This window comes from Diadema antillarum, unplaced genomic scaffold (genome assembly GCF_040938485.1).
Source record: "Diadema antillarum isolate AM-2024a unplaced genomic scaffold, OU_Dant_1.0 scf00000188, whole genome shotgun sequence".
Taxonomy (NCBI): domain Eukaryota; kingdom Metazoa; phylum Echinodermata; class Echinoidea; order Diadematoida; family Diadematidae; genus Diadema; species Diadema antillarum.
In genome coordinates, this window is record NW_027271077.1 from 1,454,166 (window position 1) to 1,474,402 (window position 20,237).

Consider the following 20,237-nt stretch of genomic DNA (forward strand, 5'->3'; position numbering starts at 1 on the left):
GAAAAATACACCGAGGGTGAGAGAGAGAAAGAGAGAGAGGGAAAAAAAAAGGTTGCCGGATGAAGCATGTACAATATACCCACCTGATATGTAATCATTTTGTCAGCCTAGTCGGCCTGAAGGCACTTCATAATTTGAAAGCCTTTATCACACAAGCCTTCACAGGGCTTCATACATGTTAACCATGCTTGCATCCAAAGTGACAGCCTTTTGGCTGCCACTCAACTTCCCACAAAGGCCAGTGGATTTATTTGACGTGAGTGTTCATGTGACCCAAAGACATTTGTGTCATTTGTCATTTTTCTCTCTTCTGCCATTAAAACTGAAGGCAGAGAGAAAAAGACATCAAAACATTTGTGACCCGCTACAACAAAAGGATCCGGAAATAGAGGGAGATCGATTTTCTGAAAATGACATGACATTATTCCCTTACTCTTCCGCTTTAATTTGATGTATAACATGACTCATAAAAGTACTCAGTTGCAGAAATATTGATGATTTTATGAGAGCATGTCGAGTGGTCTAGGAAATCAGCATTTCAAGAAAACTGCCTTTCAGTTCTGAGTTTTCCTTCAGGCGCAATTGTGATCACGGGAAGGTAAGACAGTTTTCACCTCTTGACAATAGAAGTTATGCTCCTAGCAACCCTGTGATGTTCATTCAAGCTTAGCGCCAGCAGTCTACACACTACCAATCAGAAACTAGCATGCCATGCACTGACCAATAGAATCGTTCCCTCATTACTAGGTGCAGAGTCTATCTGGGGCGCTAAATCCAAATCTTCGGACATGTTTCTATTCCACTGAAAGTCAGAAAATCATGGCCGTGAAAACGATAAATTCTTCCCTTTCTTTTGATCATATAGCTTTGAAATTTCAGCAGATGATAGACGAAACATCACACTACAAAATTATGTCAAAAACAGAAAGTCAATGATTTTAACCAATTTTGATGACCTGACTTCAAACTCTATTTTCTTGGCTCAGCCGTCAGTGACTTTCGGATTCTTATGTCGTGGTGGGTCACATATGAAATATAACATACAGACAAAAAAAAAAGAGAGAAATGAAAGTACTTGGTATCGCAGTGCTACACCTTCACACACAAGCATTCACGCACACCATGGAGACCAAGTATTGATACATTTTCTTGGCATATCACACTTTGCATGTTTTATATTTCACCATCAAAGAGGTATCATCCATGCTCGACACAGTGAAATGATCATGATCTGAAGAATTTTAGCAGCTTGATAGATCTGTGTGATACATGAAATAATCCTTTTGGTATTCAATGCTAGTCAGAGAGAAATGTTGCATGCTATGATACAATCCATTAGCTTACAAAGTATCTTAGTGCATGTTGGACTAGGTACTCTCGTGGTGATACATTAGCACTTCAGATTGAAAAAAAATCAATCAATTTCACTTAAAAAAACAAGGAAGTTGTATGTTATTGTCATTATTATCAATCATAGACATTTCTGCGATGGCCCAGCATGACAAATATTATCTCATCTTCCGACATCCTCCCCCTCTTTCCTGCGAGAAATTCCTCTTTTGAGAAATTGATCACCCAATGCAGTCGCATATGCGGAATTACGGGTCCCAAAAAAAAAAGGCCGTTCACGCATACTGCGAAGAGTCTCCTGCCAGTATCATGTGAACTGGGGCTTGGCCTGCATCAGATAGCCAGAGACTTCCTCTTCTGCATGGATGGGACTTAGCTAGGGACCATCGCAGCGTGAATTGTGATTCCCACGAGTGACAGATAGACATCCTAGGGACGTGTGATCACTTCAGGGCAAAAAGGGCGCCCAGTGTGAACATACTATGATATACTAGTATTTGTGCAGAGGCATAAAGTTATGAGCCCAAATCCTCATTGTGGGTTCAATTCATCAAATCCTCCAAATCCTCGTATTATCCGTAATTGCTCTTCTTCCCAGAAAAATATGAGGGTAAGTAGAGGATTTTGATGGATCATAATGTGGACATGCTTATTGTCAAGGACACTATGATGTATATGCAGGAAAAGCATTTAAAGAAAGGAGCATGCTGTAGATGTGCCTTAATATGAATCTACTGTGAGTCTATTAGGGAACATAACTCATGCAATAATGTTGCTATCAAATTAATGGTAACAAAAGAATCACAACTGTGTGCGTAACATTTGAACCCTCTTCAAGATACCATAAATACAGTTAAATCTGTAAATGCTGCTTCTTTTTCACTCAATAGTCAAAGGATGACTTGCACGATTCAACACCAGCAGAGAGAGAGAAAAAAAAAAAGTGTACAAACTGCATGAAAGTTAATAGCTCAATACCATTCAGCTCCACCACAGAATTTTAAATCACAAAGCCACATGCTTGCGGAGGTAAACCAAAGTCTCTACGATGGCAACGTTTGATAAAAATATTCTTCATTGCTGTTGATTAACCCTTTTGCTATTGCTGTATCAATGCGATGCTGACAATGTACATACATGTAGAGGTAGTGATGGTGGTGCAAGACTTAAAGGCATAATTTACCATTTGCAGATGAAACAAAAACCCAGCATTAGCGCTTTAAAATAGTTCCAAAATATTGTATCAGTTAGGGATAGGAATAACCACTGTAAAATTTGAATCAGTAAAATCGATGTTAAGTATTGTTAAATTTACAAAATGTGAAAAAAGTAATAATAAAAATGCTTCCAGACTAAACCGTCTACAGTTACGGTTTATTGAGAAAAATACTGATATCTCCTTATATTTCAGGATCAATTGAAAACATTTTATATGGTAGGATGTTTTGTGATACAACAGACCTACATATATGCATCAAATGTGATATCTTGAACATCATTTAAATCACTGCTCCCAAGGGCACACAGGACCTTTAAGGGCTTCACTGGCATTATACAAGAAGAGAGTGGCAGTAGATTGGTCATAGGTGGAGGAAAAGGAAGAAGAAGAAGAAGGATAAAAGAAAGAAGGAAGAGGAGGAAGAAGAGGAGAATAAGAGGATAGAGAAGAAGGACGCTTATCTGCAATCAAACATAGCCACTGTTCCAGCAGACGATTCTGGGAGTTAGCAAACAATGAATATTCAATACTGCACTGTGGTTGACACCCAAGCACGAGTTTGAAATCTAGCGAGAGATAAAAGAAAACATCCCCAAACCAACACTTACGAGCAAGCCTCTCACACTTCGGGCATCAACCACACACACCAAGGGTCAGCAGTATTGCACGCAAGACCATAATCAAACGGACAAAAGACTAAGAAGATATTTTTTTAAAACTTCAACCCGTTGAGGACGGTTTGATTTTGCTACAACATGCATTTCCCATAGACACCTGCCCGAGTACTGTATGAGCTGAAATTTTCGCGAATTTCGCGAATCGCCTTTGAACCGCAAAAATAACAACGCACAAATAGCTAAGTTCAGTTAGACCCTCGCAATCGCGAAATTAACAACACGCGAAAATGTCCTCCATGTAGCAATTCGCGAAAACATCTGTACGCGAAAATTTCAGCTCGTACACTATACTTGGGACTCATCCTCAATGAGTTAATGGATGGTTTGACTTCTTATGTGTCAGATGATGTGTCAGAAATGTATGATTTAATATGTAAACATGCCGGTGTGATGTGAAAGTTTGTTTAAAAAATAGTACTGTCTTGCAACAGGCACATACAGCCACCTACATTGTATTTAGTATATTAATTTCCTACAAGAACTCTGAAATATAAATGATTGCAGAATAACAACTAAGATTTGAAAATCCATATCTATGTCAGTTGTACTCAGCTAAATATTACATAAAAAGGTATTTCATTCCTTTATATTGTCTTGTCCAATAAAAAAGTCTACATTTTTTATATGCAATCAACAACCTTTGCACAGATAAGAATCTGTATCTAAACTCTTCATTAGAATGAATTTCAGGCCTATGGCTAGAAAAGGCAAATAAGTTAAAGAAATCCAAACCTTTCATGAGAGCATCAAAGAATGGGAAACTTCATCCTTCACTCCATTATCTACTTATTAAGGGAGATGTAAATAGAGATATCACTACGAAGGCTTACAAGTACTGCATTTTCAGCACGGAACATTGATGACTTTGTTATGCTCTTTTTGGCTAGATGCTAAAAAAGCTGTGCAGGTCAATGGAAAACTGTGTGAAACAAAGTATTTGATTCCCTGATAGGCAAGCCTTTCAAGGGATTAAAACTATTTTTGGGTAAATGCAGATATAGTGTCAAGTGTTCTTTAGACATCAAAAAAAAATATAGACTTATCACTATTGCTGTACAAATGTGGATGAAACAAGTCAACATGATGTAAAATACACATCATAGAATACATCAACAACATGACTACCCAAACAACACTGGTCATTCACATGGCTGAGTTTTGGCCTTATAAACTAAGAGAATGCACATGTCACAAAGGTTTCCATTTATGTTAGGGCTTAAATAACATCCCTTCTTCCCATGTCTCCAGGCTGCTGAAATGAAATGATCACATTTACCGGCAACATCCATAATTGAAAGAGCGCGTCTGTGGAAGGGTATCCAATTAGGTGGCTCTCAGCTGGGAATGTGATCACAGATAATCCTTGAAATGTCTGAAATTGTCACGCTGGATGACGACTATCATCATACTTGACGTCGTCTCGTGTGAATACTCCCTGGGAATTTACCGAGCTACCTTTCTGTCTTGCTTTGGCAGATCGGTTCAGAATGGCAAGCATTATCGCACTAATCTTTTCCTAACACTGCGGCTGAGAGAAAATTGAATTAATAAGCTTTCATATCAAATCTGTTACCCCCCAAACCCTCATGACGTACAGCTTTTCAAGACCTGAAACATCAGATATTATCTACAATCCTGGCTCATTTTTAGAGTACTCTAATTTTAGATTACACATAATGCATTATGGCACACCCTGTACTTACACCACATTCTGACACACACATACACACACATACATGCACACATGGGCGCGCATATGAACACTGAATGTACAACATGTACACACGCATTACACAAAAATGTTAGCAATCAACAGCATACAGGACTTAAAAGGTAAAATTCTTTGGAAGGTTTGCGCATAGAATACACAGAATGTACATTTAAAAAAATCTACAGGATATCTAAATCTTCTATACGATGAAGTGTAAGCTAGAAGAACAATCAAAGATATTATACATTTCATAATACACTTATGTTTTCTTCATCCATACCCACTTTGTTTCTTTTTTTTTTTCTTAAGTTGGAATATTTTCAGTGGAGCAGTGCAATATATATATCAAAAAAGATTCTTTATTCTTCCATGTGAAACTTTCTTAGTGTCAACAATTCATGTATTAATTTCTACACGATGACCTGTTAACTGTGCATGGCAAAATATATAGATATGACAGAAGAAAAAAATGTTACAAGTATCAATTCAGATGTACGGTTAAATTAAGCTCAAGGTCAATCAAAATGAAGACAGTAAATTGCTAACTTTGTTGCATATCTCATTCATTACTAATTCATTATTTGATATTTCTGTAAAAAAAAAAATGCATATAGCACTTAATATCAAGATGAAATATCTCAGCCTTCTTCTAGCATTATTGATAAAATTTTGGAATTCGAGGCGTAAACATTTGAGGCAACATCTAAATTCAGAGTAAAAATATGGTATCCCACAATGATATGTGGGAATCAAGTATTCATTGAATCTACAAGTGAGAGAAAGACACAACAATTACCTCTAATTTCCTTTAAAATCTTGAAACTAATTCAGTGAAATATACATTTCAGAAGTACAATAAAGGCAAGATACAAAAAGCATGCTACTATGATCACAAAACCAATGCAATCACTGTCTTGATTTACAATAAGAAAACGAGCCCACAGAATGCACTTAGTAAGTTCACATCTGATGTTTGGAGCAGGAGCAGAAATTATAATTTGAATCGTCTGAATTATTAAAATGGACGATGGGTCTTTATTCTGATAATTGTCAATTTACCACGGATTAACAAAAAGACGATGATAATCCAGACCATTTCAGGATAGTTTCATGTTAACTCTGAAAATCAAAGTCATGTTAATGAGTATACCTCACTGGGATTAAACTAAAAGGACACAGCATTGTTGAAGAGAAGTGGGCAAAAACCAAACGCTGGTCTGTAACTGAAATGGCTCGCCCTGCAAAGCAGAGGACGTTGTTAATCAAGGCACTAAAGCCCCTCATGATCTATCAAATCCTTAATAAGGTTTGATGGCTCCTATTCAGAGCGTGCCAGGAAAGAGCAACAGGGAAAGAAGGCACAAGCTACTACTTTTATGAGAGGAAATACACTGTATATCAATGCTGTTGTATCCATGGCAAAAAATAAAAAATAAAAATAACAAAATGAATTCATTAAACTGGAGATAAAGTGACCTTACTTGTCATTTCTTATTATTTGCATTGATGCTTGGTTGCACTCATGATTAAAGAGAAAAGGAAAATGTGGGCATGTCTGGAGGAGGGACAGAAGAGAAAACCACAAGAGCTGATTGAAACAGGCTCTTTGCAATAGATTTTTAGAATGTCAGCTCTAATTCTGTCTAATGTCAAATCAGATCAGCAGGATTATCCCCTGTATGAGGATTAATGGTCAACCAGCTGGAAGGGATTAAGGGTCTGCAAGAAATGGCCTGTGCCCTGAACATCTGTGGAGGGGCTGAACCAGGGCTTCACAGGGGCAGATCCAGGAATTCTGCAAAGGGGGGGGGGGGGCACCTTTACAAAATTAAAGGGAGGCAGACGAGCCCCCTCCATTTTTTTCTATTTATTTCTTTTGTGATAACAAAAAAAAAAATAAAGGGGGGGGTGCGTGCCTGGTTGACTCCCCCCTGGATCCGCCACTGTCTCAAGATCATTCAGGCAGAGACTAGAACCCTGCCAGCTCTCATCTTTCTCACCAGGAAACGGGAAAATCGTGATGCTCCAGCCGGACAGGCCAACAGGTCAAATCGCTGTGACATCACAGTCAGCCATGCATCCATTAAGGTCTAAAGATATGCTGCACCCATGGGAGATGTGGACTTAACATGTATTATGCATTTGTGCATATGTGTGTATGTGTGTGTGGGGGGGGGGGGGGGTGGTTGGGATTCATGCACATCTACGTGCATATATGACTCTGTGTCTGTGTGTGTGTCTATGTTTCTGTGTGTATGTGTGAGTGCATTTTTTTCCCCCTACGGCATTTTTTGAGGCATTTATCGCACACAAAAAAATCCAATTTCTCAACCTATTTGTATTATTTGCTTTGCCTGTGGCACTGTCAGCAACCTTCTAGAAATAGCATCAAATGATTTTTAAAGTCTTGGGCACACTTTACAAGCCACTAAAACAAGACCAAATACAGGACAGATGTCCAATTAGGAGAAGAAAAAGAAAAGATTGTGACTCCCCCAATTTACCTTCATATTGTGAGCAATTGACGTTGAGAAAGTTGGCTTTCTAAAAGCACAGTTTGATAATTTGTGCTGTTAAGTGGAAAGAGGTCAGAATGGACATGACATCAAGTCTAAACAGGCAAGAGTGGGAAAAAGGGGGGGGGGCGGCAAGATGTGAATTGCCTGCTTCTCTGACCACTCGCAGACGGTAATTTAAAATGCTCAAATTGAACTTCATCTTCTGGTGTTGTGCAGAAATGTCACCATTGAGCAATTTCACAGAGATCCAGATTGTATGAGGTTATGCTGCAGTAAATGATTTCAGATTCGGAATGTTTTAAGTAGGTTCAATGCTCATATCAAATGAATGGGTCAGCATTGAACTTAATCAACCCTTTTGAGACAATTTCCACTCATATCATCCTTTACATACATGTTTTATATAAATAACAACGTTTCTTTATTGCTCAATACATGCAGATATGCCTCACAAAAATTAATTCTATTCCATTCTAATTATAAGGTTGGTAGACTTTGATATTACTGATAAAAGATGTATAAAGTGCATGCTTTTTCATCTGTGGTAACCTCAAAGTCAGTAGCAGTAAACTTATAATTCCCTAGTCCCAGTAATGGAAAGTGAATTTCTGTAGGCCTACTTTTTCAATACAGTGCACCGATTTAGTTGAAGTGTGCTAATTTCATGAAAGATATGATAAAAAATAATGTCATAATATTTTGCAGATGAAAGCTGAAGTCTGTATTTGTCACACATTTGTCAGTAGTATGATAACATTACATACACATATCCCTCCTGCCTCATCAATTTCAAGTCTGCTCAACAAAATCCAATCAATAAGGCTCTTAGTAGCAAATATGTGACCCTGCACAACAAAACAAACAAAAAGTCGCCAGACATGAATTTTTAGTTAAGACCATATTCTGAAAGAGCAGACTTTAAGCTTTAAAATGATGTATAAATCAAATCGAATGGACTCTCCTAACCTATCTAAATAATGGAAAGAAAGCACAAACTCGGGAAAAGTGTGAACTGAGAAAAGAGGCTCTGAAGTACAGTGTCTATTCAAGCGCTTAATCTTTACCAAACCGTGCTGGCTGTGCGATGAATGGGACAAAAAACAGGAAGTAAACCACCAGAGTAACAACAATGAAGGGATTATCAGATTAAACTGAAATTAAGCATGCCTTATTAACACATTCTGTCCATAATTAATGCAAACTTTCGAAGCAGTAGCACTATCCTTTCAAAAATTATTAGAGTTGAAAGTGAAGAGTGTGTACAAGGTTTTTCAGAAATGAAAAAGGGACTCTAAAGACATACCTAATCACACTAATCTACCAAAAATGTTCGAGATATACTGCTAAAAAACACACTTTCCCGCCCGTTTTATGATACCAAATTTTATCATATTGTAAAAGAAGACCTGCTCTTTTAGAAAATATGAAAAAGTCAAGATCGGCTAGGTTGACCAATTTCACTTATTTTCAGTCCTCACGCAAAATCAGTGTGTGTGACTTTATGTTCGTTTTGTGGTGCATGGTCACATATCATAATTCTCTGGGGAACGGAATCATTGCATGCCTGGTATTCTGAGTCGCTGCTGGAAATAAAGACATCTCAAATGTGCAGTATGACAAGAACTAACCAATATTCTTTAAACATTGACAAAATTCTAGAATTCTACAAGTTGCTAAAACCTCCAAGTCCACTAGCATTTATCCTTCTATGATCGCATGGCACTACCCACAATTCCCTGGGTGAGTAAAGACAGCCACAAGTTGCACTTTCTCGACAAGTAACACATGTCATAAAATAGGTTCATAGAGAGTACTGCCCTGATTGTGGTGAAAGGGGGGAAAACAGATTTTGGGTTCCGCAACCAAACTTGACAAGTTGCAAAAGTGGACATGAAAGAAAGAAAGAAAAAAAAAAAGGTTTCACTGCTACCTGTAAGTGCTGCTAAAGGCCCCGTCACACTACAGCGAATGCCCAACGAATGTCCAACAAATTTGAAAATTTGAAGATATGTTCACATCCGTTGGTAATACTAGAATAGTTCGTAACATGCTAGGCATTCTTTGTAATCATTAGCTTTCGTAGGGATTCGCAGAGATACGCTGGAGCCGAATTTTTAAAAAAAACATGTCCAAAATGTCCAGCGTATGTCTGCGAATCCCTACGAATAGCTAATGAATACAAAGAACGTCAAACATTTTACGAAGTATTCTAGTATTAGCAACGGATGCAAGCTGTCTTCACATTTTCGAATTTGTTGGGCATTCGCTTGGCATTCGTTGGGCATTCACTGTAGTATGACGGGGCCTTAATCAACATGTCATGAAAATTATTTGAATTAATTGGTGTGTGGAACAGCTGTGAATAACACTTGCTCAGACAGAGTGCCTCTGACTAAACAATGGGATGGCATAACTCTTCATCATAAAGGTGCTTGTAAAAAAACAACAAAGGTGGCTAGTAGCTATTAGTCTTCAAAATGTCTTGTCTGCTAGCCTTGAGTAACAAATGTGTGAAAACTCATTTTCTTTCCCCCCCCCCATACTTGTGTTTGACTTAAACAGTAACAAAAGTGTTAGTTTTTCTTCATGTCGCAGCCCGATACAATTCTAGTTTGCTCCACAAGGGAGTGGCTAAGATGCAATTAAATTTACAGCACAGAAAAACCCATTTTACACATAAGGAGAGGTTATGCTCTGACTTTACGATGCAATGTTCTGTTTGGAGTTTGAGTTTTTGTTTTCAATCATTTGTATCAAGTTTCAAAATTGGGTTTTGTTGTAAAAACATTAGGTGCTGTTCTTGGATGGTTTATTTCACTAATGTTCACAGCTCACATCCAACAAATGAATTGATTTCAAGCCTTCCTTTTCCTTTCACTTTAGGACAGAGTAGCAGTAAAATAAAGTTCTTTACTGTTGAAACTCTGAAAGAAAATGTTAAGATATTTTGAACTCTGGCTTGGTCACAATCAACTGATGTTTTTGTCAGAAGTCATCCTGGAAATGAAACACTCTTTTAACAACAGGTAGCAATTCTACAATTGACAGTCAATTACTGTACATTTTGTGAGCAATTGAAATTACAGTTAAACTCTTTTATTTTTAAGAAATAGAATGTGAATGTATCCAGTTGATCTGAATATATTCACGCTATTAAAGGATTGATACAGCATCTGTATGTGCTGTTTTTATGAATTCTAAAAAGGAAAGAAACAACGAATGATTTTATTCTAGTACATTTATAACTCTCAAAAAATGGCAAACGCAAAGAGTTTATTGTGGTTTTTGTCTTAATACGTTTCATTCTGCCATCAGTTGTTTGCCTAAATAAATCCATGTACAGTGTACTTACTGTCTTTTTTGTAACAGAAATGAAAATCAAATAGCAATGTCTCCTTTGAAATTAATTGTTATTGCTTGCAGTTTGTTTTTTAAAATTCAAGGTATATTACTAACAAGCAAAATGAGCATGGCTACCCATTCATCAACAGGTGCTTTTTCTTAATACAATTCTGGCAAAGCACATTGTGTCCATGTACTGACAAAACATGCATTTGATATTTCTTCCTTGGATTGAGGTATATATGATAATTATTCCATCAACTTTGTCCATATCCTGTGACCCATAATGTTTATTTCTGATATCAATTTGGTATTTAACATAACTTGCTTGCTAAAAAAAATGCCTCGGATAACTTCTTGTTCATGTGGATATCAAGTGAACCTTTAACACATACACACGCACCACTGTCAAATAGTAAGCTGTTAATGTGATCACTGATATCTTAATTCATTTAGTGCATATTATGATGCACAGTTAAGAGTCAGAGAAATTCCTGATTTAAAGCACTGGGAAGTACTGAGGGGGGAGCACGGCCCAGAATGCTGTCAAGTTGATGAGGAAACCATTCCCACGTCGCCACGGAGACCAACACGCGGAGCAAATCGACGTGTCCTTGCACTTGCCACCTGACGTCAAAAATCTCGCAAATTACTCGGCTGTGTGCGGAAATTGTCTTGTTGAGAGAAAACTCGGCGTAATTCAACGCTTCCCAGCCCTTGATGGGTCTATGTTAAGACAATCGAAGACAGACAAGTAGTCTTAGCAAAACAGCCCTGATTCTTTCTCCCACAAGAGGCACTTACTCCCAGTGACTGGATTATGACTTTTTTTTTTGCTGGTGAATCTTTCTGCAGCAATTACCCGTAGATAAAACAGCATCTAACTGCATTATGAATATCAATCAACCACTGCAATTGGAACTATATTTTTGTATGACTTGAAAAGTAACCTGCCCAGTATAAATCACAGACTACACGTCACATTCCTGCTCTTGCACGGTTTTTTAATGAAATTGGGACATGACACAGATTTAGCCACGGAGGAGCTTTGTCATCTGTTTTAAAAGTTCATGCAGAGTCACTTAGCTTTTAGTCATGGCATTCATTACATTACGTGAGATGTTCTGAAAAGTCTGACAACAACACATACTCTTCAGAGCCAAGCAGCGCGCGTGCTTACAACTTAAAGGCAAAATTCATTGCCAAAAATTACTTTTAGAAAAAGACATTCAGAACAGATTGAAAGCCCAAATTCACTTGATGAATTTAGAGCAAGCATTGAGAAAGCCACGAAAGTGACGTCATCATTACACAGGCTCTGTAATGTGAACGTTGCTGCATAATATCTTTTGATGTCCTTCCCTAAAATACAGAAAAGTGCCCTGTGAATCTCTTTGAGTATGTACTGTAGATTTCACAGCTTTCAAGCCAACAACCTTCTTGCTAGCAATTTCTTCTCATTTTCACCCAATTTCATGTCTCCCACACTACTTCTCCCTAAACATACCAAATGAATGTCACATCAATCATTCATATAGGAGACATTTTAGTGAGTGCATGCTGTGTAGACATTCATTTCACAGCACTTTCCAACTTTTCGTGTCTGGCATCAGTTCTCACAGGTGGGTGTTTAGTGATGACTGGAAAAGCAAAATTTCAGAGCATGAGAGTTCCATTACAGATGAAAGAGGGGAAAACTCATCTCCGATCCTGACATTAATCTGCCATCTTAGTTAGATATGAAACTCATCTTACATGAACAAGAAGAGGGGATATGTCTTACTCAGGGAAAGGGAGATGGAGGGGGGGGGGGGGGGTGTGACTTTCATTGAATGTGAAATTAATCATACATTTGTACATCCAGAGAGAAAAACAGGGATAAATGAAGAGTTTGTTTGCAAAAACCGATAAGTCCATTTTTGAAGATTTTGAAGTACGGTCTCTGTCATAATGTACAATATAATACCTTTTAAATGATATATCGGTCACTCCATATAAAGGTACATTTTTGAAGTTATGGTCAAAAGAATCAAAAATTTTCTTATTATTCTCTTTATTTTTCTTGACCTTTAGTGGCAAATATCTCCATTTGGGAAATATGGACTTATCGGTTTTTGCGAACAAACTCTTCCAATATTTGCCACATTTCAAAACAAGAGATATCCCAAATCATGAATGTCACTGACATTGTCTTGTCTTTGTCGGCGTGATGTTGATCTAGGCCAAGAGTTATCCATCAAGGCTCAATGTATCAAGGTATCTAGGTTGTAATATTCCAACAAGGACAAGAGTAGTTGGCCAACAGATATTAGGTGTTGTGGTACTTCGATGCAAGCTACAACAACTTCTGTCCTGGCTTATCTGGGGATGGATACAGCTATCAGGGCTTAAATAATAGTCTAAAGGCAAACTCTGCACGAGTTCAAGGCTGATGAAGTCACAGTAAAACTGCATGGGATGAAAAGAGCTCATCAAGATGTCGCAGGTCAGGTGGTATAGTGACAGTCAGCAGGTGCTAAGTTAAAGGGTAGGGGTCACTATTTGGCTATCTGTAATCATGCAACAATTTAGTACAAGTAGGTGTCTACATGGGCGGCATGACAATGATTTATACACTTTTCCAATGTTTCAATTGATAGGTAAAGTTAAGACATTGATTTTCTCAACTTCATTTCTAATTTGTGTCAATGTTCATCATCTGTATGACGTGCCACATACTTTGGTGCAATTATTTAGGGTTTCAGTTAATGTAACAGTATCTATAAAATGTTACATGCACTACGCAAACACAGACACACATGTACACACATTCATAATAATTTATGCGTAAATGTATTCCTAACGAATACATTCAGTATAATAGCTTGTCAATCATTTCTTTCATCAATTCTAAAAAAATGATGTAATGCTAAACTACTAATGAGAATGCACAATCAAATCAGTTATAGATCCATTGACAGTAATTTGGGAAAGAAAAAAAAAATCATCATTGGTAATCTAACAGCACTGTACCACTATTGTACTGCTGTCATTATAAAACATGATGACTTGGGAAGTGTTATGTGGTGGGCGAAATCCCTCTTGGAAAGGAGAAAGCTGGCATGGATTTACATGGCTACTGGCCAGACCACTAAGTGGTGATTGAGTTCAGGAAGTGGGGAGTATTCAGTGGACAATAGGGTACTCACAACGGTCAGCATATTATAGCCTGCCCTGGACAGCAGATTGCCAAGGTCCTGCATGTCGGTGAATGGTGACACATGAGGTGCAAATCCCTGTAAGATAGAAAAGAAAACAAGTACGAGTGAGGTAAAGAGGTAGAGAGAGACAGAGAGAGAGAGAGAGGGTAAGAGGAATAGTGAGTCTCGGGGGCATTTCATTAAGAGTTTTGTTTGATATTTTTTCTGACAAACTAGCTAATGAAATCCTTGCATGAATGCATCTGATTGGCTTAGAGCAAATTTGTCAGAAAAAAAAAATCTGACAAAACACTTCATGAAATGTCTCCCTGAAAGACAATAAAAACAAGAGGTAAAGATGGTTAGACACAGAGAGAGACTGAAAGACAGAAAGACAGACAGACAGACAGACAGACAGACAGACAGACATAAAGATTCAGCATAAAAGACAGAAAAAAAACAGAAGAGAGGGAAAAATATAAGAGATCAGAAATCTGGACAAGAAATGAGAAGACAGAGGGAAAGTGAGAAATAAAGGGCAATGTCAAAGATATCCCAAGAGAGATATCTTAAGCAGAGATCCAGAAAATTATAGATGGCAAAAGAGGGAGAGATTAAAGGGATGGTATAATTTTAGTTGAAATGGGGATTCAGGTTCTAAGTTTCTGTAGAATGATTTGAAACCACTTATGTAAAATATACAAAAGAGCAAACAATTCTCAGAGGAATTCTAAGTATATTATTTTTATGAAAATCAGTTTTGAAATGGCTAATATAAAAAAACAAAGTAAACAAAGTGATCCTTAATAAAGGTGGGTCCCACGTTTTATTAGAATCACTTTGATTCTGAATATCTCAACCATTTCAAAACCAATTTTCATCAAATAAACTTTGAATACCTCTTAGAATTGTATGCTCTTTAACATTTAATAAGTGGTTTCTATATAATTATCTTGCAAAAAGTTAAAACCTGAATCCCCATCTCAACCAAAACTATACCCTCGCCTCAAGCAGAGTTCCAGAAAATTATAGATAGATGGTGGTAGGGAAGAGGTTGAAATAAATGAAAACAGGAATGAAGCAATCAGTGATGATAGCATGGAGACAAAGAGTGAGAGAAGGACAGAAAGACAAAGGGAAAAATGGAAGAAACAAAAAAGAACAAAGAAAATGTTATAACGAAATGGAGAGAGAGAGAGAGAGAGACAAATAACAATGAAACTGTCTTTGAGTGAAAAATTAAAAAGGGAGGAAAGAAGTGTAGTCAAGAGAATGGATTGTCAGAAGGGAAAGGATGGAGGAGGGGTTAAGCAGAAAGATGACACACGTAAGGGGGAAGATATATTACACCCATTGCCATAGCAACAAGTGACATCAATCTGCAGTCATTTCAAGCAATCTGTAGAGATTGATGTTGGCTGAAAGGTCTCCTCAACCTTTCACAACGTGATAAAGGTTCTTAAGCATTGAGGAGGATACATCGGGTATTTTCAGATTTGGTGTTCTAAAGCTGGTGTTGGTGTTATCTAACACTAGCACCTGTAGCAATCCCACTGATTACACCAGACATGGTCAGCAGTTTGACTCCAAAATTATGACTTATTAACAGTAGATTATGTGAGTCAAAGGTTGAATTTCATCTGCCGAACTGAGCTCCAAAGATATGTGTAAAAGATACAAGGTCTGTTCTGCTTGAATTAATTCATAAACAGATCCGTAGCACAGACCTATTCATGCATGGCATTACATAAAAAGGAGAGAGAGAGAATAAAATGCATACATCAATTCAACTGTAAGGGACATTGGTGATGTACCAGTTATTCGGTATATAATACTATATACAGCATCAAGGTTTGTGGGTTTTACGACGTATTTTCAATAATTTTGCAAGTCAGGTGCTATTTGCAAATTTAACAACACGCAAATATATCAACTTTGATCCTGACATAAATGCAGTTTGGAAACATATATTTATTTGTTCATTACTGTACTCAGCGACCTTGGATTTGACCACTAGCTAAATTGTTGTAAGTTGCAATTCGTGTTAAAATAAGACTCCCTATCAAAATATATGGCATATTATTTTCTATGATGATTTTTATTACACTGTAATTCTATGTTTGAAGCAATATATAATTGTTTTCTTGATAGTTGTCATATAATTATTTTATCAACAAAGACTGAATTATGAAAAATATATAATATATATATGGCATATACGGTATATGATCAGCCTGTGTGTGCATGCAATACTGTATACGCCATATATTTCGCGAGTCTAAATTTTCGCGAATCGGGAATTCCTGACGATTTCACGAGTGGTTAGATTCGCGATCGTGGAGTCCTGTACTGAACGGAGAAATGTACACATGTATGTCACATTCACATCGGGATCAGAGTCGATATTATTCGTGTGTCTTTAAGTTCAAGAATAGCACCTGACTCTCGAAATATTCGGCGTATACAGTATTTGCTATAAAAAAACAAAACAGATAAGGATACAAGAAGACACAGCCTCGTAAATCTGTGGCTGAAAAACAGAACTAACATTGTTGCATTATGGATGCGCTCATGAGTTCGAGGCATATTAATCTCACTCTCTCCCCCATCATTTGTCTGGAATGAAGCACTCGGGGGCTGAATCATCCTTCCCATGACCTTAACAGAATCCAATCAATCTTCCTCTCCTCCTCCAATCACAATCGATCCTGCATACTTCACATTGGCAATAACGCAACACTTCTAGGTGTCTTGTGTGACCAATGATTGGTATCACATGAGCTAATCTCACTGGTGGCTTTAGAGCCCCATCAGAGCTGCAATTGTTGTTGTTTTATTATAAAGTCAGCCGTCAGAGTTGCAACTGTTGTTGTTTTATCAAGACTCAGCAGTAACATTTTCACTAGCACTGAACATGAAATGACTCATTTAAAGGAAACTGCCAACTTATGAAAGACTATTGCTTACATTTTTGTTTTGAAAAGCACATGCCAATGACATATCTTTAGCATGGTTATGACTTTTGTTTTGAGCAAACCAAGAAATAACTGAAGCTGTTCCAGGAATTCATCAAGTATACACTATTCTATGCAGGCCTTTGCTCTGTTTGTGCCTTTTCTATAATATGTGGATATCAAATGCTTTCTGTTTACAAATTATTAGTTCCACTACACTAGTAGTAATAGACTAATACACTAACACACTGATAGTAAAGTATTGGTTGCAAGCACATTTAACAGAATTGTGATACATGTATATGTTTACGACTGGAATATTTGCCAAATCAAGAAAGAAAGGAAAAAGGCCTCTGCCTCGCAGAACCCTTGAAGTTCTAGCATCTGTTTCTGTGTCAATAGCGTAAAGATTTTTTTTTCTGTACGTAGTTAAACACAATTTATGACCCTGCATTACAAAACCAACAAAAAGTCGCCAGATATGGATTTTTAGTTAAGGGCAGATTCTCAAAGAGCAGACTCTAAAGGGCTTTTTACACTTGTAAATTTTTGCTTAGTCCCGTACCAACGGTGGGGCTAAGGGGGGGCCTTAGCCCCACCGTTGGTACGGGACTATTCTTAGCCCACTTTCTGTTTACACTCGTTTTTGCCAAAGTGGGCTAGCCCCACCGATAGTCCGGTACTATCTGGCCCTGCAAAATAGCAGGGTTAGCACCGCAATTGCGGTGCCAAGCAAGTGAGTGTAAACAGAACGAAAAAATAATCCGGGGCTAAGTGACGGAGACGAAGTCCGACCCCCACTGACCAATCAGAAACGAGGTAATCAAGAGCTGCCAGTGCGTGCGTGTACGTGTACAGTGCACAGCGTAATCATGAATATTCATGTGGTTTGGAAAGTCCGGTGCTAAGAAATACGAGTGTAAAAAGGTCAGTTTTCTCCTTAGCCCCAGACAAGAGATAGTACGGGACTTATTTGCCAGTGTAAAAAGCTGAAAAAATTGGTACGGGACTAACGATAGTCCTGGGTCAGAGAAAGTCCGGGGTTAAGAAACACAAGTGTAAAAAGGGCTTAAGTGTTAAAATGATGTATAACTCAATTCAAATGGACTCCCTTACCCTATCTCAATACTGGAAAGAAAGCACACACTCTGGAAAACTGTGAACTGAGAAAAGAGGCTCTGAAGTACAGGGTCTACTCAAGCACTTAATCTTTACCAAGCCGCACTAGCTGTGCGATGAAAGGGACAAAACACAGGATGCAAACCACTGGAGCAACAACAATGAAGGGATTATCAGATTAAGCTTAAATTAAGCATATTATATCAACTCATTTTGTCCACAAGTAATGCCAACTTTAAAAGCAGCAGCATTATCCTTTCAAAAGTTATTAGACTTGAAAGTGAAGAGTGTGCAAAGGATTTCAAGAAATGAAAAGGGGCCTCTAGCACATCCCCTGATCATTCTACTCTCCTTCCAAAAAGGGTTGCAGAAAATCTGCTGAAATTAAACTTTCCCATTCATGTTATGATCCCAAACTAAAGAATAATGTAGAAGAAGGAAAGCTCTTTCAGAAAATGAGAAAAACTTAAGATTGACTCGGCTGACCTATTTCACCTTTTTTGAATCCTCACGTAAAATCAAGGGGTGAGATTTTTTGCTGGTTTTGTGATGCACGGTCACATTTACTGTAGACATAAGAGGTGAAAACTACAGTAGGGTCAGTGTATGGCACAAAACACAAGAAATACATGAGTGTAACGTCACTAATACAAACTAAATCAAAAATCTCCCTATACACTACACATCTCCCCATGTCCATCCTGAAGTTCAATTCTTTTTAAAATACATCATTACTCAACGAAGAAAAGCAAAAATTGACATAGGAAAGTACACTTTCATCATGAGCTTTAAATGAAAATCACATGGCCATGACAAGTTAAGCCGAGCTCTGCACAGTTGCCATGGCTACAAAGTAAGTTTGCTCATTGTATTGTACAATGGAGGCTTTTATTTTTGCCTGCAGGAGCTAAAAAGGAAAGAAAAAAGTGTTCTCCCCTCGGAGAGACGAGTGTATCACACCTGCTTCTGAAGCTGTGATGCAGCTGACGGGCTGTATTCTGGGGGAGAGCCTGAACATGTGGCCAATCTCCTGGGACCATCTGGCTTAATGTACCCCAGGTTTGGGCTTGGGCTCTTCCAAGGCCTAGTTCCACTTCACACAATGCATCAAAAGTGCTTTGCAAATGCATGGAATGCCATTTAATGGGACCCTTTTGATTTTTCCCTCATTAAGAAACACACACACTAGACATCTCACTGTAATTCATTTATTGCAAATTGTCTATTAAATTCTCTCATACTAAGAAAGCCATTACATTATCCATCAGAACCCTGGTTAACTCACTATGGAAATGCTGAAATTGAATTTTCTCACTCGGAAATCTATTCGCCACATAGCACCTTACTTAAAATCATAATGCTAGTAAACATGAAGTAAACTGAAAAATTTTACTTCTTTTTGCTAGTTCCTCTAAAGTAATTTGTTTCACTTCTAAAAGTAATACACAAAATATTAAACATTAATAAGAGCAACGGGAAACATCCTGCAAAGTCACTTTGGAACAATCAGACACATCAAGCAAAGGTGTGTGTGATTTCAAGCCATTCCAAAAACATTGAGGGCATTCCTACTAATGGGCGTCTGCCTGAATTAGTTTCTTTAACATGGTAACTGGTTTGTATTCAGTGCAATGTTTTTTGGCCAGATTATATCGCTTTTAGGTATTCCCCCTCCTACTATTCAATCTACTTGTGCGTAACTTCTAATTCTTGGGCATGATACGTAATCACTATATAGTGGCTACAGCAAAAGAATAATAATGATAATAAAATAGCGATAACAATAATGATGATGATGACAACACTACTACTACTACTAATAATAATAAATATTATTATTACAATTAAAATAATAATACTTGGGCATTCATGACATTTGCTATGTAAGCAAAATTCAATCCTGGATTATGTGATTTACTCTCTGTAAAACATTTGATTAAAAACCTGAATCATTATCATAACGGGCCACTTCATTTGCATAAGTAGAACGCTGAAGAACCTGTTGAAGCTGAGCGTGAATTTTATACTGTAAAAGATGAAAGTTACTACAGACTCAAAGGGATACCATTCAAAATGAAATCTCCTATTCAGGAACTCTAAGGGAAAAAAAGCAAAAAAAACAAAACCAACTACCACTAAAAGAGTTCGACGTGGTTGCAAACTATTG

The 20,237-nt window shown here is 37.6% G+C and overlaps 2 protein-coding genes across 2 annotated transcripts in view; one reads left to right on the forward strand and one right to left on the reverse strand.

The window, feature by feature from the left end:
* LOC139723414 (pre-mRNA-processing factor 39-like) overlaps window positions 1–20,237 on the forward strand; it is a 444,659-nt gene that overhangs the window by 302,240 nt on the left and 122,182 nt on the right. The gene's annotated exons all lie outside the window — the stretch shown is intronic.
* The window catches only part of LOC139723409 (arginine-hydroxylase NDUFAF5, mitochondrial-like), a gene marked incomplete at its 5' end in the record, with an annotated part of 122,988 nt that overhangs the window by 49,275 nt on the left and 53,476 nt on the right, over window positions 1–20,237 (reverse strand). Inside the window, one exon of the mRNA XM_071634654.1 lies at window positions 14,007–14,093. Within this exon, the coding sequence (XP_071490755.1) occupies window positions 14,007–14,093 (87 nt within the window). The remainder of the gene's footprint in view (window positions 1–14,006; window positions 14,094–20,237) is intronic.